General features: G+C 41.4%; 1 protein-coding gene across 6 annotated transcripts in view; it reads left to right on the top strand.

The window, feature by feature from the left end:
- LOC120728206 (involucrin-like) overlaps positions 1–14,932 on the top strand; it is a 71,239-nt gene extending 56,307 nt beyond the window's left edge. For 2 of the 6 annotated variants that reach the window (XM_040023014.1, XM_040023012.1), the window contains 8 exons: positions 783–888; positions 5,302–5,520; positions 6,837–6,977; positions 9,338–9,493; positions 9,582–9,757; positions 11,860–11,994; positions 12,805–12,942; positions 13,976–14,932. In XM_040023014.1, coding sequence (XP_039878948.1) covers positions 783–888; positions 5,302–5,520; positions 6,837–6,977; positions 9,338–9,493; positions 9,582–9,757; positions 11,860–11,994; positions 12,805–12,942; positions 13,976–14,206 — 1,302 coding nt within the window. In that variant the 3' untranslated portion in view covers positions 14,207–14,932. Of the gene's footprint in view, positions 1–782; positions 2,993–5,301; positions 5,521–6,836; positions 6,978–9,337; positions 9,494–9,581; positions 9,758–11,859; positions 11,995–12,804; positions 12,943–13,975 lie in introns of those variants that run through there. The other 4 variants (XM_040023015.1, XM_040023017.1, XM_040023013.1 and 1 more) reach the window with 3 other exon arrangements.

The following is a 14,932-nucleotide window of genomic DNA, read 5'->3' as shown; positions in this document are numbered from 1 at the left end:
CACTCTCTCACAGATTTTTAAACCTTAGGGAAAAAAGGTTACTGCTCAGTGTTCAGGATTTCTGTAGATACGATACGACATATACGGCATCTGATATCCAACAGAGTGGTGTTTGACACTAATTGTATGACCTGATTTTGTAAATTGAGGAGCGGTTGTTGGTGTCAGTCTCACGACTTCATGTATTCACAAGAAGCCTCCAACGTTTTCCTGGTAAAATGCAGAAACAGCTGAGCATATTTGGGTTGGTAACATTCACGGTGGTAGACGAGACAGTGAGTAATATCCAACAATGGAGTCACAGCAAAATGCGCTACAGGTAATCTTTGTAATGCGACAACACTCTGCCTTCAATATCTGTTCAATATCACATTTTTCAGGATGGTTTTATGTCAAATAATAGCTGCTGAGCTCACAATAGACTGCTACCCTTTTAATTTGGTTTTAAATCAACACTTTATCATTAATTTTTCCTTTGAGACACAGAATATCAATAATTCTCTTCTCTTCAACGATCCCTGTAAGCCATTTACAAAGTGCTCAAATAATTAACCCTTCTATCTTATCTCCTCTGCTACAACCTCTCTTCTCTTTCTCACTCCATCAGACTGTTTTCTGAGTCTTGTATCGTCTGCCCTCTTCACCTCAATTTCTTTTATTCCCTTTTTTTTTTCTTTCTTGCATTTATCTCTCTCACCTGTTCTGGTTCTATTATCTCTCCTCCTCCTTCTGTCCACCCCTGTGCTGCACCAATACCACATTTACCTCTCCTCTCTCTTTAGTTGTCCATGGAGGACACTACTTCCATTCTGCCTCGTCTCAAGAGGAAGCCCACCAACACCTATGGGATCGGTGCCCTGGCTAAGTCCTCTCTGTCAGGTGTGTCAGGTGTGTGTCTGTGCTGCTAGATGGTAAAACAGCCCCCATGTTGCCTCCACATGCTCCACGGTGGATCAAGAGTGAAGTTGTTGTTGAGCTCTGGCAGGGGCTGCATCTCCTTTCCCTGCTGTGCAAAAGATAATTTTTGGTTTCTTCTTGCGTGTTATTCAGATGATTGGTTGGTGACACATTAGTGCAGCAGCCAAATGATCAGTGTGTGGTTTGGTTTAATGGGAATCACCAGTATAAATGAGGCTAAATGGACTGTGTAATCTCTTGTCATTTTTCTCTTCTAATTGGTAATTACTTTGACTTAACTTTAAATCTTTGTGTTGCCCTTTATTTAAGGCAACCAAACCATTCATTCCTCTTTGCAGAGTGGGGTTTTTTTCCCTTCTGCAAACTTTTCTCAGAGGGTGATTAAGCGGTGGCAGTCACACTGGTTTAGACAGAAGGTGCAGGCTGACCTTTCAGTTATAATAAACTACAAAATAGAAAGAGTAGTCTGGAAATCAAATCTGGAAAAGCTCTGCCCATGCAATTTGACAACAAATGCAAAAATGCAAAGACCATATGTTAAAAACTGTAAAGTGAAAAGAGTCGTTTGACTGATCAAAGAACTTCTAAACAGTAAATCATTTCTTATGTTCTAATGCAGTGTAGACAACCCCTCCTGAACCATCAGTGGTAGTTAGCACATGCCCCCATCAACCTGTGATTATTAAAGCTTTTTGTAAACAACACCAACACCAAAGAAGAACAGTTGGCTTACTATCCAAAATCCAAATAACTATAATATTTGAGCGCATTTAGATTTGGTCAGTCTTCCTTTTAAGGACGTCTCCCTGTGAACATGTCAACGGCACAGCTTAATTTTGGGATTGCTTGATGGAAGTCACGCTCTGACCGTCTGCATGTGTGCATCTGCAGTTTTACCACAGACCTCAAACACACAGACCAAGCATCAACCCGGCTTCCATGTTAAGGGTCCAAACATCAAATATCAGTAGATGAGCTCATGATGTCCAAGCTCCTCAAAAATCGTCCATCAAGTTAGAAAAAACAGAAGCGTGCTCATCAACCGGGATCAGAGTTATCCTGAAAAGTTCTAAGACGATTAGCATCAAACAACCAAAAACTGTGGTACATCCCATTTCCTGCCCATTCATGGTTGAGAAAGGAGTGTTTTCATTACATTGACGTAATGAAAACCTGCCCCACTTGTCTGATGTGTTTCCATCTTAACCAAAATTCAGTTCAATTTACTTTCATTTTTTCATATATAGCAACAATAGTCATGTAAAGTGCTTTATATTGTAAGATAAATATCCTCGGATGTTATAGAAAGAACCCCAAGGTAAGAACCACTTGTGAGGGTGGTCAGAGCAAGACTTTCAAGGAGATCTCTAAAAATTATTAGCAGTGCTGGCAGCAGTCCATAGATGCACCCGGAGAAGACCTTGAAAGGGATATGGGCCAAATGGAAATCAGATGGTTTTTAACCTTTAATGGGAAGAAGGAACATTTTTCATGGCACCTCGATAGCCTGTGAACAAAGGAGTTTAGGAGGACTTGAGGGTGAAGAAGTTGCGCTTTCATTAAACCGAATACAAAAAACACAAGAGCCTCACAAACTGAAACCACAGAACTTACAGTTACACATCTTACATGTCAAATGCTCTTTGTTAAGTTGAACCTTGGTTTAACATAACAAACGGACATGTTTTTACCTCCAGAGCAGCCTCTGAGATCTGTTTGCTTGATAAAATCTCCACTCTGCTTCTTCCATCACTTGGTTTCTGCACTGCTTGCAGGCCAAAGAATCATCTGACACCCTCGAAGAAAACATGTTTAATTATCTTTTCAAATTGCCATAAACGGCAATGGACTTTGTAAATGAAACTCTGACTTAACAAACAACTTCACTCTAGAGCAGGCGAAGGAGGAGGAGGAGCTTGGAACCAACATGGCCGCCCCTGTGGGTGCCCCTTCCTATATCACTCCCTACTTTCCTCTCTCTTCCACTGATATCAACAGCAGACGTCAATGACGGGACACATTTCAGAGTCATTGATGGAAATTCAATCAGATCTTTGATTTCAAAGAAACTAAAGTAAGTAAGAATACTTACTTTAATTACTTACTGAAGCATCTCCACAGGTGTGTTGGGAAATGTAGTGTATTTGTACCGTGGCAGTGCTGCTGCTGGTGGTGGTGTTGGTGGTGTGGCCCGATATTTGTGACTCTGTTGTGCAGTGTCGTGACTACAAGTGGCCGGTGCCTCTTTCGTGCTCTCTCTTGCTCTGTGCTTCAAACTGTAGTGCTCTTTGTTGTCTGAGTGCAGCATCTCAGAGTGTTTATGTAAAAAATGTATTTTCTGTTGTGTCTGGTGCACTTTAAATACATCTGCAGCTATCTTTTAACAGTGTATAGTGTTATATTTTTGAGCCTTTGAATAGCCAAGACCCCAACACCCTCCTTCATCCTTCATCCCCATTCTTTCCACCTATTTCCATCCCCAATTAGGCTCTGCAGGGACTGTTTGATTTTCAAATGAGATTGGCTCGCTTTGTCTAAGAGGAAAAGTGTTTCTATTTTTAGCCCAGCCTGTTACTTGCCCCATTGACCGGGGGAGCAATTTCCAAAGCTCGCTCTTTGTTTATTCATGCCTGCTGGATTTTAATTTAATTTTTTAATCGATCAGTGTCTCCGTACCCATTTGAGTCAGTGAATATGTCCCCAGTTTGGAGCCTATATTTGCATCTTAATTGGACAGAGATTTGCCGGTGGACACTTCTCCCTGTTCTGTTTACACCGAGGGACTATTTCTTCTGCCTCTTTTCGGCTCCGTAAAACATTTTTAATCACGTAAATTCTAATGAACCTCATTCATTCTGTTTACAAGAAGATGAGCAATTCCTGTAATTATTAATGTCGGTTTGTCAGCATTTCATTCGACAGCCTTTGTTCTTTGTTAAAATGAGCAAACTTTAACAAGCACATGGGCAACCACGATGACCTCTGACCTCATCATTCCTGCCAATCACCTGACCAAAGATTAAGCATGGTTTGCTGTGCATACAAAAGAAGATTCAGCAGTGAATAAAGATGATAGAGAGTTATATGATACAGAAATGTATATTTATTTTTATGCTAGGGTGCCAATAAACCATCTTGCAATTATTAATTTTAAAATATTTTCAATTTGTGTCACATTGATATGCTGGCTTCTCCCATATTATCAGTCAAGTTACAACGTATTTGTGGAGTTATGGCTTTTAAGAGCCATGTTTCAGTTTTACAAAAGAGAAATAAAAAAAAAAAATGGAAAAAAAAATATTAGTGTTTTAGGATCTGTGAGGGCACACAGCTCTGGTTCAAATCTTCTGCTTAGATCCTGGCTGCACTGGCCTGTAGACTGGTCAGTGATTGCTTCTTCTATTGGCTGATCCCTTCACCATGGCAACCACAGGTTGAAAAATGTGTATAACCTGAACGGTTGGTGAGTGGTTGCTAGAAGTTTCTCTACCACACCGAGTGTCTACACTCAACTTTTTGACCAGTATGAGTACACATCTGGGTCTCCGTGGGGAGTACTCACATGCCAAACAAAGAAAGTCTCATACTGAATCAAACATCTTGTACTATCGCAGCACGTATCATTATTATCTTAAACAATTTGTCTCACTGTAGAAGCCGAGGAGTGACTGTCACGCTCGTTGTGATGATTAGTACTGGGGTAATAACCGAGGTGACACATTTAAAATGAGTTGACTGCTGACAGCTGATATCCTCAGGTCCACACACAGAAAATCAAAGGCAGCAGTGGTTTAAAGGTCAGAGTTTAATGTGGTCCACAGAGAGATAAATATTAGCATGTTCCTCTTGAGGAAGGCTTATTATAATAACAAAAAGACCCGTGCAGACTAAATGCTTCTGAAACATGGCCGGTGTGACTAGAAGCTGTCCAAAGGACTGAATATTACTGCAGTCAGCAGAGCTTCTTTGGAAATAATGAAACACCAGTTCACCCACAAATACATCCATGCTCATTCTGATGATCCTAGCATACTACTGAATGCGTTTTTATAGATTAATGAAATTAAATAGGTGCCATGTTGTTGTCATAAAATCACGTTCAATCACAAATTCATCCATGCCAGTACATTTATTACTGAGCTAACATTTCCTATCATCATCATCTCAGGTGTTAAACAGACCCTCACATTTCTCATTATCATTCTACTCCTACCCCCACCCCAACCCCCACATGAGCCTCAGATGGAGGTGTAGTCAACTGCAGGGGCCAGAAGTAGTTTTGACACAGTTTGTGTGTGTGTGTGTGTGTGTGTGTGTGTGTGGTGTGTGTTGTACGTGTGTGTTGCTGGTCTGCCCCTCCTGCCGCCCTCATACCTCCTGTAGGTGTGACTCGCTCCATGAAGGACAAGGTGACCAAGCCCACCGCCATGGCCCAGGGTCGAGTGGCCCACATGATAGAGTGGCAGAGCTGGGGCAAACCATCTGCGGGGCCGCTAGGGGGAGCGGGCCATACCAACCTTCAGAGGGAAAAGGAGAGGAGGATGGAGAATGACGCTTACAGTGACCTTAGCGATGGCGAGAAAGAGGCTCGCTTTGCTGCAGGTGAGGACACACCTGAGTGCTGAATTTGCAAATATGCTGCACTAATGCTTCAGTCGCATTGAGGAAACTTGTGCAATGATTTTGCAATCTTGTCACCTTTGAAGTGGTTGGTTCACAGACGGACAGCGGCTCTGTGATTACTCGCAATCAGTATGTTATCAGTTTGTGATTAAATGGAGTCAAGCTTGCAATCTATTTATGATAATATTGAAAATGATTAATTAGTGCATCCATCCATTCTCTTCCATTTATCCTGTTCAGGGTCGTGGGGGGGCTGGAGACTATCCCAGGTGACTTAGGGCGAGAGGCAGGATACACCCTGGACAGGTTGCCAGGCTGTCGCAGGGCTAACACATAGAGACAGACGATCATTCGCACTCACATTTACATCTGTGAACATGCAAACTCCACACAGAAAACCCAGCCTGATGGTGGAAATGAACTCGGGACCTTCTTGCTGTGAGGAAAGGAGGAGCTTAGAAATCTTGCTTTTGTTAGAAATATACCCAGAATACAACCCGCCATGCAACCTCTGCAACTACCTTGCACTTGTGACGCGCAACCAGAGGTTGAACGTGTTGCACACTCAACAACTGGATGACTTCTTGGTTGTCTGTTGCATGAGCAGGTTGTCATTATGTATATAAGACTAAGACTAAAGGTAGACTTTTTAGTAAACATAAATAACAAATGGCAAATTGTTTAAAAAAAAAAAGTCAGTAAACAGGATATAAAGAGTCTGGAAAGTGAAGCCAACTTGCATCCTGTCCAACTTTTCCTAATTTTTTCAGAGACCATAACTGTGCGTCCATATTTTATTCACAATCAATCTATCCTACAAATTTGTTCATCTCATGCTGATTAATGGCCAAAATTACATGAATACAAAAGATTTAATAAACTTATAACAAATACTTGGCAGTCACTTTCAGAACATTGCAGCTATTTATTAAAACAAAACGAAGTCTGAAATGTTATTAGACGACCTTGTGTTGTTTCTGAAAATGAAACATTGATCAGATTTTTAGGTAATATTTAGCTGAGCTGTCGCTGGTAATTGATGACTGCAGCACTTACAGAGAAAAAACAGGGTGATGCACTTTCTTTGAAAATGAGTCTAATAAACCCTCAGTATTCTCCTCCAATCCAACACAAACCTGCTGTTTATCCATATTAATGACTGTTGTTGTATCATTAATTAACATGTGTATGTGGTACCAGAGCAGGGACTGGGATTTGCTTCACGTTCATGATGTTTTAGCGAGTCGGGGGATCTTTTCATTCTTGCTACATGCATTGTTTATCTCCATCTTCAGGTATCATGCAACAGTTTGCAATTTCTGAGGCGACTCTGTTTGGTTGGAACTCGATGGACGGGGAGAGCATGGGAGCCGGCTCCAACCAGGGCAGCGTCGCCCACCTGAGTGAGGTCAACCAGGAGAGCATCACCAGCAGAGGTCAGTGGATCACCAGCCGGCCCATTTGGTGACTCGGTTTAGCTTTTGTTTTGTCCCACTGTTCGGTCGCTGCGAGCCACAGCAGAGTGACCAGTTAAGTCTTAGATGTCAAGCCCGGTCCTTGTAAATTAGGTGCTATGGTGCTACATTTGGTGCCATCAACACAATAGATATTAATTATGTTGATGACACAATATGTGGAACTACTGAGAGGATCTAAGAGTTAAATGTGAGACAGAGATTTGTGATAAATTAACTCACTGTGTCTAAAACCTGAACGCTGTTAAAGTAAAACACAGACTCACTTTGTGCAAGAGATTCAAACAGGCCTCAAACTCACGTCTTTGGATCACACAATGAACTCCGGGTTTTACTCCAATGTGAGTTGTAAAAAAAAAAGAAAAAAAAGAGTCCTGTCAGTTTGTCTCCAAAGCAGCGGTAAAGGACTTTTGGAGGGCAGGCTCACAGCTGCACATGTCTGCCTTTCACTCTGACCGGGCACTTACTCAATAACTTCCAAATGACAAATTCAGATGACAGCCTGCCAGTGCTGAAATACCAGAGCACATTCTGTTAGGGCTTCATGTCTGTAGCCCAAAAGAGCTGCGTGCATCAAAGGCAGAAACAGACTGGATGAAAGTTGAGACGATTTAAATTTTGCACAAGGTTTTATTAAAGAAAAATGTTGGCAAACTCATATCCTGATTTGAGCCTCAGGTGATAAGATATTTGTTTCAAACACATTCTGGCCTCACAGGAATGGCTGTGTATCCTCATAAAAATCAAAGCAAAACAAGAAATACTCCCATATTTTTCTTCCCATTCTAAGATCAAGTAAAACTAATGTGTACGCTTTAACATTTACCTGCATACAGAGTAACACTGTAAACTCTCTGTGCAGGTAAATGTTTGTTCTGACTGGTGTTTAGTAAAGCAGAGCACTGTCCAAGCCCTGAGGGAGCCTGTAGGTTAGCACAAGGACTTAGCCCCGCTCTCATTAACACCACCATATGGGCTCTGCTCAGTGCTTTATCTAGCATGCAACATCAACATACACACACGTGCAAGGGATACACACACACAACAACGGTTACACAGCTACTTCATATCCACATTAGGACTGAGGGCATGTTTCTCCTCCACAGCGCTGCATCCCTCCATGGCTCTGCTCTGTAGATAAGCTAATCATACTGCTATTAAAGTTATTACCATATGTTTCTCTTGGCTGAGGTCAGGTTTAACCCTGTTTTATATCAGCCTAGATAAACACTAATGGCTGAGGTGTAATATTAGATCTTCTGATTTAGATTTAGTTCATTAGAAAGGAAACAGTATCCATAAGAGATCACAACAAGGTTTGCAATTAGTTAAAGCAGCGTGGTTCTGATATTGCTGCGGAGTTATCAAAAGTATTTTTTCGTGCTTTGTTTGTCACAAAGTGAAGAGAAACAGTCATCTGTTGATTTCCATCATATGTTTAAGAAGAACATTTCATTGTTTACCTTTACAGTACGGTTTGGGTGAATTTTGACCAGATGTATCTGCAACAAATTCTGAACTACAGATCTTTTTCTCCTGTCTGACTTTAATAAATGGATGATTAATCATTAATAAACGTTTCAGAGTGCAGGGAGAGTAATTATTAGGTTTTAAAATAAAACCAGACCCAGTATATCTAAGACATGAAAACATAACAGCCAAAATTATAATATGATTAATAATTATAATGATTCTATTTTATTGAAAGTGAAAGAAGCAAGAACATTCTGGAACTGTTAGGATTTATTATATAACCACTTATAACCATAACAGCTTTTAAACACATCCACACAAAACAATCCTCATAACTACAGTTTGTAATCATGGATAATAATTAAGCTGTAATTAGCACTCAGAGCACGCTGCTTGCTTATTGCAACTTTCTCTGTGCATTCAAAGCTATGGTAGAAACGCCAGCTCAGGTGCTTTAATCTCAGTTTAATGTCAGTTAGCTCAGAGAAATGAAAGATCTGAATTTGTTTGTTTTTTATTCTAAAATAATGTAATTTAGGGTATTTTTAATTTTTGTGGCTTTCAAATCTCAGAATAGGTAACATTTTATCCAAAACGTATGCGACAGTTAATAGTTTGGTAAAACCTCTGAATCTAAACTGATTGAAGTTTCCATATTAATCCAACTCCTAAACTTTTGCAAACTAAAAAGACAAATTACAGAACGTTCCAGCTCCGCTCCTCCAGCTACGTCCTGATTTTTCTCTGCCCATGACTTGGTTTACCCCTGCCTCTCCACCCTAGCAGCATCTTCTCTGTCTGTGTTTTCCTCTACAACGCCTACCATCTGTCTGTGCTTCCCTGTACAGACCAGGTGCTCCATCACTCCTCTGCGGATGTCTGGCCTCACACCTACGTCTCGCAGGGCCTGTACTGCCTGTCGTCTTCTGACGCCTGGGACCCAATCACCAGCCAGCCCTCGGGCGTGGCATCGCCTGCTGCAGGCTCCTACATCATGGCTGCCGGTGATGATTTATCATCCTCTCTTACAGGCTTTAAGCACCAGACTGTGTCACTGAGCACTGCACACTGGGTGTCTTGTGGTTGTTGCAGGTGGCAGCAATGGAGCAGGAGGCACACCTGGTGAGGGGTACGAGGGGACAGTAGGAAGTTACATTCAGCAGCACCAGGTTCAACTCGCCCTGCAGCAGCAGAGTCAACTCCAACAGCTCCAACAGCTTCATCACTACCAGCAGCAACAGTTTCTGCAGTACCAACAACAGCAGCAGGTCTGTGACAGTGATTATGTATAAAGCCTTGCACTGTTTTTCATATAAACACAGCAGCAGATGCATCAGACATGTCGGCACCAGGGATAAATTTCTATCAAAGAAATGGATGTATCCACTGTTTATTCACCAACTGGTTTCTGCAGTGCTGATTGAAGCCTGAAGCTTAGTGTTAGGATCATCACCAGCTTGGGTTTCTGAAAATAGATTTAACAAAGAAGGTGTGGGACAGACAAAAACAACAAACAGAGGATATTTAATGCTCATACGGTAATAACTCGTAAATCACAAGTTAGCCACGTCTTTGCTTGTACCCTAGTTTATAACATAACAAAATAATTACATGTTATATTAAATAAGATTTAAAAGTAGTAATTCATAACATAAACCCATCCAAAAAACATCTACTGAGGTCACACATGAAGCGACAAGTACAGACGTTTTCCCAAAGACTTATTTACAGACAGACTTAGAGAGGTCGCCCCCTGGTGGCCATTGGAAAGAATGTAGGTTCTGATTACTTTTCAGACCTAGAGGCTGAATTTGTCCTTTGTGTATACTTATATCAAACTCTTTTTACATCATGGGGCACGTACACCCCACTTTCATCTTAAGTGGGCCGAACCAAATCATTCTTTTCTGTCTGTGTAAGGATCTTTAGCTACACATTCAATCCATTTGATATAAGAAAGATAGAAGAAGAAGTGAAAGAAGGGAATTACAGTCAGGACAAATAAACAAATGTGGAAAATTACAGAAAGGGTTATGGCCTTTACTCAGACTCTCCTACAGTCACAAGTAAATTAGTAATTCATAATTAATGAATCCAAATAAAAAATATAATAATTATTATAATTTCTATAATATAGAAATTTCTGTTATATTTTACTTGTTACTTTGGTGTAGTAGAAAAGGCCATGGGGGAGGTCTTTATCAGAAGGTGAAGCTGTAAAACTGATAAAAATACAGCCCTCCTTATTATAATACCCTCCTTTACATTTTCCAAAGATGTCCAGTGGGCTGGATTTAAGCCTGGTTCTGGTCCCCGGGCCTTATGTTGGACACCTCTGCTTTAGGGGGAAAAAGTCCATGATGGCTGAACTTTAACTTTCTCAACATGAAGGAAAGGTTTCCACCTTGTTTGGTGAGATTTTGCAGTGTTGATGGCAGCAGCTTCTTAAAATGGAAAACACAAATACCACTCAGCAGATTCAAAGCACCTTCACAGATAACTGTTACACTAACACAGTCCAGTATAAATCATGCATGCACACAGCCTTAGGTCTGCTGTCCTATTAAATCTATACACCACATGTCTCTGCTCCCACAACATGTGCGCTTGCTGACCTTGTTTAAGTTTCTTATGGGTTCATTTTGTGCAGACAGTTTGAATATTGTTGAAATCAGCTGCTGACTTTCAGCTCTCAGTCTGCTGGAAGGTTTTCTGCAAACGAAGTGAGTCACGGTGAACTGTGACACCCCGAGACTTTGTTGGCTGCTCTTGCATTGGGTGCATTCTCAGAGCTCATTAAATAACTGCGAGTTATGAAATACATACTTGAAAAGGTCAGGGACTGTGTCTTAGAAAAGGTGTACTGATCCGAGACCACAATGGAAATGAGCTTGTTAGCTTTACCGTGTGTATTATATGCCTTCCCCGGAGAAGGAGACTATTGAACGTGTTACATTTAGAATAAAATCTTCCAGTCAAGACATTTCCGCACCGTTCCCTGCAGCAACCTCATAATTTAGAGAGATTTTAAAAGTAGAAGCCAAACCAGAATAGAGTGGAAAAAAATACTAGAGTATGTGTCCTCCACCTCCTGCCAAAGCCCTTGGGATAAATGTTGGAAGAAAAAAGCGGCCTCGTCTTTTGTTTGGCGATATGTGCGCGTTACAGCACTACGCCGTCCATTATTCAAATGTCAGGAGCAGTTGGTTGTGGGTGTTTTTAGATTCCTAGTGGGAGGCAATTTTATTGTTCCAGAGAAAAACAAAAGTTTAAAAAATCAGCGGCCACAAGCCAAGAGATTGTTGATCGGGGTTACATATTAACGGCCAAATCCTGAATATTCTGTTTTTATTCTTGCTTCCCTTTACAGTCTATGGAGCACAGGCTACACAGTGCCTCCCATTCACTCCAAGCCACGCCCAATAGCACCATCCACAGCCTCGGTCCACCCACTCACCCTCGGCTAGCTGACCTGTGGGGAGCAGCACAGGTTGAGGCACATCAGGTAGGCGCTCGCCTGCTGAATCCAAATGCTCGGATTACAGAGCTCGCAGACTCGATGGTGGTTTAATATGTTCTGACAGAGCGGCTATGACAGTTTGCAAGGACACAAGGGTGCGTGACTATATATGCAGTTGCAAGGATAGGACTCTGTCTCCTGTCACTATTACAGAGTGACTGAGACAATGCAGTCATCATAGCCGTGACAGCATGTCTAGTTTCTGCTGGAAGCTACGGTTTATGATGTTTGGTCTCGATTAAAGATAAAGGTTGAATGCTGATATATTTTTGTGTTTTCTCTGCTAATTCTTTGTTTTATGAATCTGGCTTTGTTTATATCAGCAGGCCTATTTAGCACACATCTGTAGAGCAGTGAAAGATGAACTGCCAGGAAAGTCTGCAAGGTAGGAGACAGGCTGGAGGTCTGCATGGAGCACTCAGCATGACTGCCTGAAGTGGATTTGATGAGTTTTGAAAGAGATGTGTAAATCAGCCTGGTCGTCAGAGTGGCATGCCACAAGGTCCGCAAGTTTCAGCGTTTGGAATCAGCATCTGTATCTGTTGCACCCAGCTAAAGTGTATGTTCTTTCGCTCCGACCCCCTGCAGATGAAAACCATGCTGGGTCGGGCCATCTCCTGTTCGTCTTCTGTTTTATTTGTCTTTTTATTTTACCTGTTATCAGGGACTTCTGGAGCCCAAGTGAAGGACGGATGTCAGTTTAAATTACGTGTGAAAATGCCACTAACCTGTTGAATCCCTTTCCAGTTTAAATTCCGTTCAACAAGCGCTTCAGTCAAATTTAACTGGTTGCAGGTGGAGATCGTTGGACACTTGAATGCACAGATGGCTGACATGGTCGGAGGCGTGGTGGAGACGGTCGGAGAAGAGCCAGAGCCCGAGTCCGAAGACTTCCCTGAACAGCGTGAAGAGGAAGAGGAGGAGCTAACAAAGGTGAGTTAGAAACAATACACTGTACTGAAAACGCTGAAGAATCAGGAAAACGTTATTATTAAAAACTGCCGCTTGGGTGTAAAGGTAAGTCAATCCCATTTTAAAACAGTAATATTGTACATAAAAGAGCAGCCCATACCTTTTTTTAATATTTGTGGTCATGGTGGAGTACTAGGTTATCAACTAGTTAACAAGCTGCAGTCTTAAACTGCGTGTTGCATCACACAGACACACCTACCAGCCGCCTGGACACAAAGCAGCCAAGCTTTGACAATCTCCAAGAGACAGTTTATTTAAAAAAAGATAACCCAGCTGTTTCAAACAGGAAAGTATCCATGGAGACCAAAACTGTGTTTTACATTTTTATGCTAAAAAGCTGAATATTTAATATGGAAACCTATGGGGGTTGAGTCAAGTGGCCATGTGATGAACTGCAGTTTTGTCAAACTTCCATAGACTCCTGTGCACAATAAAAAAACAAACAGTTTTGGTCTCCATAACCAATTTCATCTTTCATAACTATTATTATTATTTCAGATTATCCGAGTCACCAAACTGAACTTCTTGACCATGTTTGTTGTGTTTTTTTTATTAATGAAATTATATGACAAATTGTATTGCTTGCACAGTTCAGCATGAAAAGTGACTGTTTTAGAAATCTGTGCTGTAGTTTTGGTGAGTGAAAGTCAAATCTTTTGCTTATAAATATTTATAACTAAGCACTTGACTAATTATAACCACCCATGGTTCCAAAACTTCATGACGGCCAGTATGCCTAAATGAAGCCTGCGTAATGCCACTTGACAAACCCTTGGGTGAAGGGATGGTGGCATCTTAACCGGGCAAGCTCTATTGGTTCTACTGCCCCAAATCAGACACATGACTAAGATTTTAGAGAGAACAATTATTTCAAAAATTGGCTCTTATCTGTAAGAACAACATGTAAGCACCTTTAAAGGAGGAATAACAGAGCTTCACTCACCTGCGATACAGAACAAATGTCCTTAAAAATCTCTACTTCCTGCCTTCACAGGTAGAAGAGGTAACATTAACTTTGGAGCCAGAGCCATGCTCTTTGACGCCCTCCCCGCTGAGGGAATCTGCCCCTTCGACCAGAGGTTCAAGCCCAGGACTACCAGCACAGACCACCGAACCCGTCGCAGAGAGGATACCCTTTGACGTTACGCCCTGCGTCGTCCAGTCATTGGAAGAGAAAGATGAAGAGGCAGACGAGGGCTCCATTGTTGTTGTTGCAACCAACTGAGTCATTTGGACAAAACACTGTCAAAAACTGGAAATTAATACTTCAATAATCAGTCAAGCTATTATCCCAACCCCTCCCTCTCCCAAATATTTACCTACTTTGAGGCCGAGGAAATGCGACTTTTTTTTTCGATGGGAATGTGGGATGTAATGTACACTATGGTCAAGGAGACACCCCTACCACCAGTCTAGTATGGGAAATCTGGAATATCACATATATGAGACTAATTAACTTTAATTTAAGGCAGAAGAGAGACTTGAATTCAGTGACTGCTGAAACGAGCTGTTTGAGAATAAAGATGTATTCAATAAACAGTTTGGACTGACTGGAACAAAGAACCAGGACTGAAAGCCAAACTGGCAACACAGGGATGGGGGAAAATTAAAAGAAAGGATAAGAAGAAAAAAGTTAAGGGCCTATTTATAAATTCAGCGCAATACAACAAACATGGGCACAATCAGGGTTTGCAAATAATTCAGAGTGGCTGTTTCAAGATGCTTTCAGCATCAGAAGTAGGCTTTTGTATGCAAAAATAAGAGAGCAGTTTGATTGGCTAATTAATGTGTTTAGGTTTGACTGACGGCTGAGATGTCTTGATGAGGTATAGACGGCGTAATCTAGAACTCATGGCAACCTGAGGCATGCACTTGGAGTTATTTGCAAACACTTGCTCTGGACACAACCAAAAGAACGTGCATGCTTTTTAACAGTGAACTAGCCCTAACA

Source organism: Simochromis diagramma, unplaced genomic scaffold, assembly GCF_900408965.1.
Source record: "Simochromis diagramma unplaced genomic scaffold, fSimDia1.1 OVJJ01000307.1, whole genome shotgun sequence".
In the NCBI taxonomy this organism is placed as follows: Eukaryota; Metazoa; Chordata; class Actinopteri; order Cichliformes; family Cichlidae; genus Simochromis; species Simochromis diagramma.
This window is presented reverse-complemented; position numbering and strand designations above follow the sequence as displayed.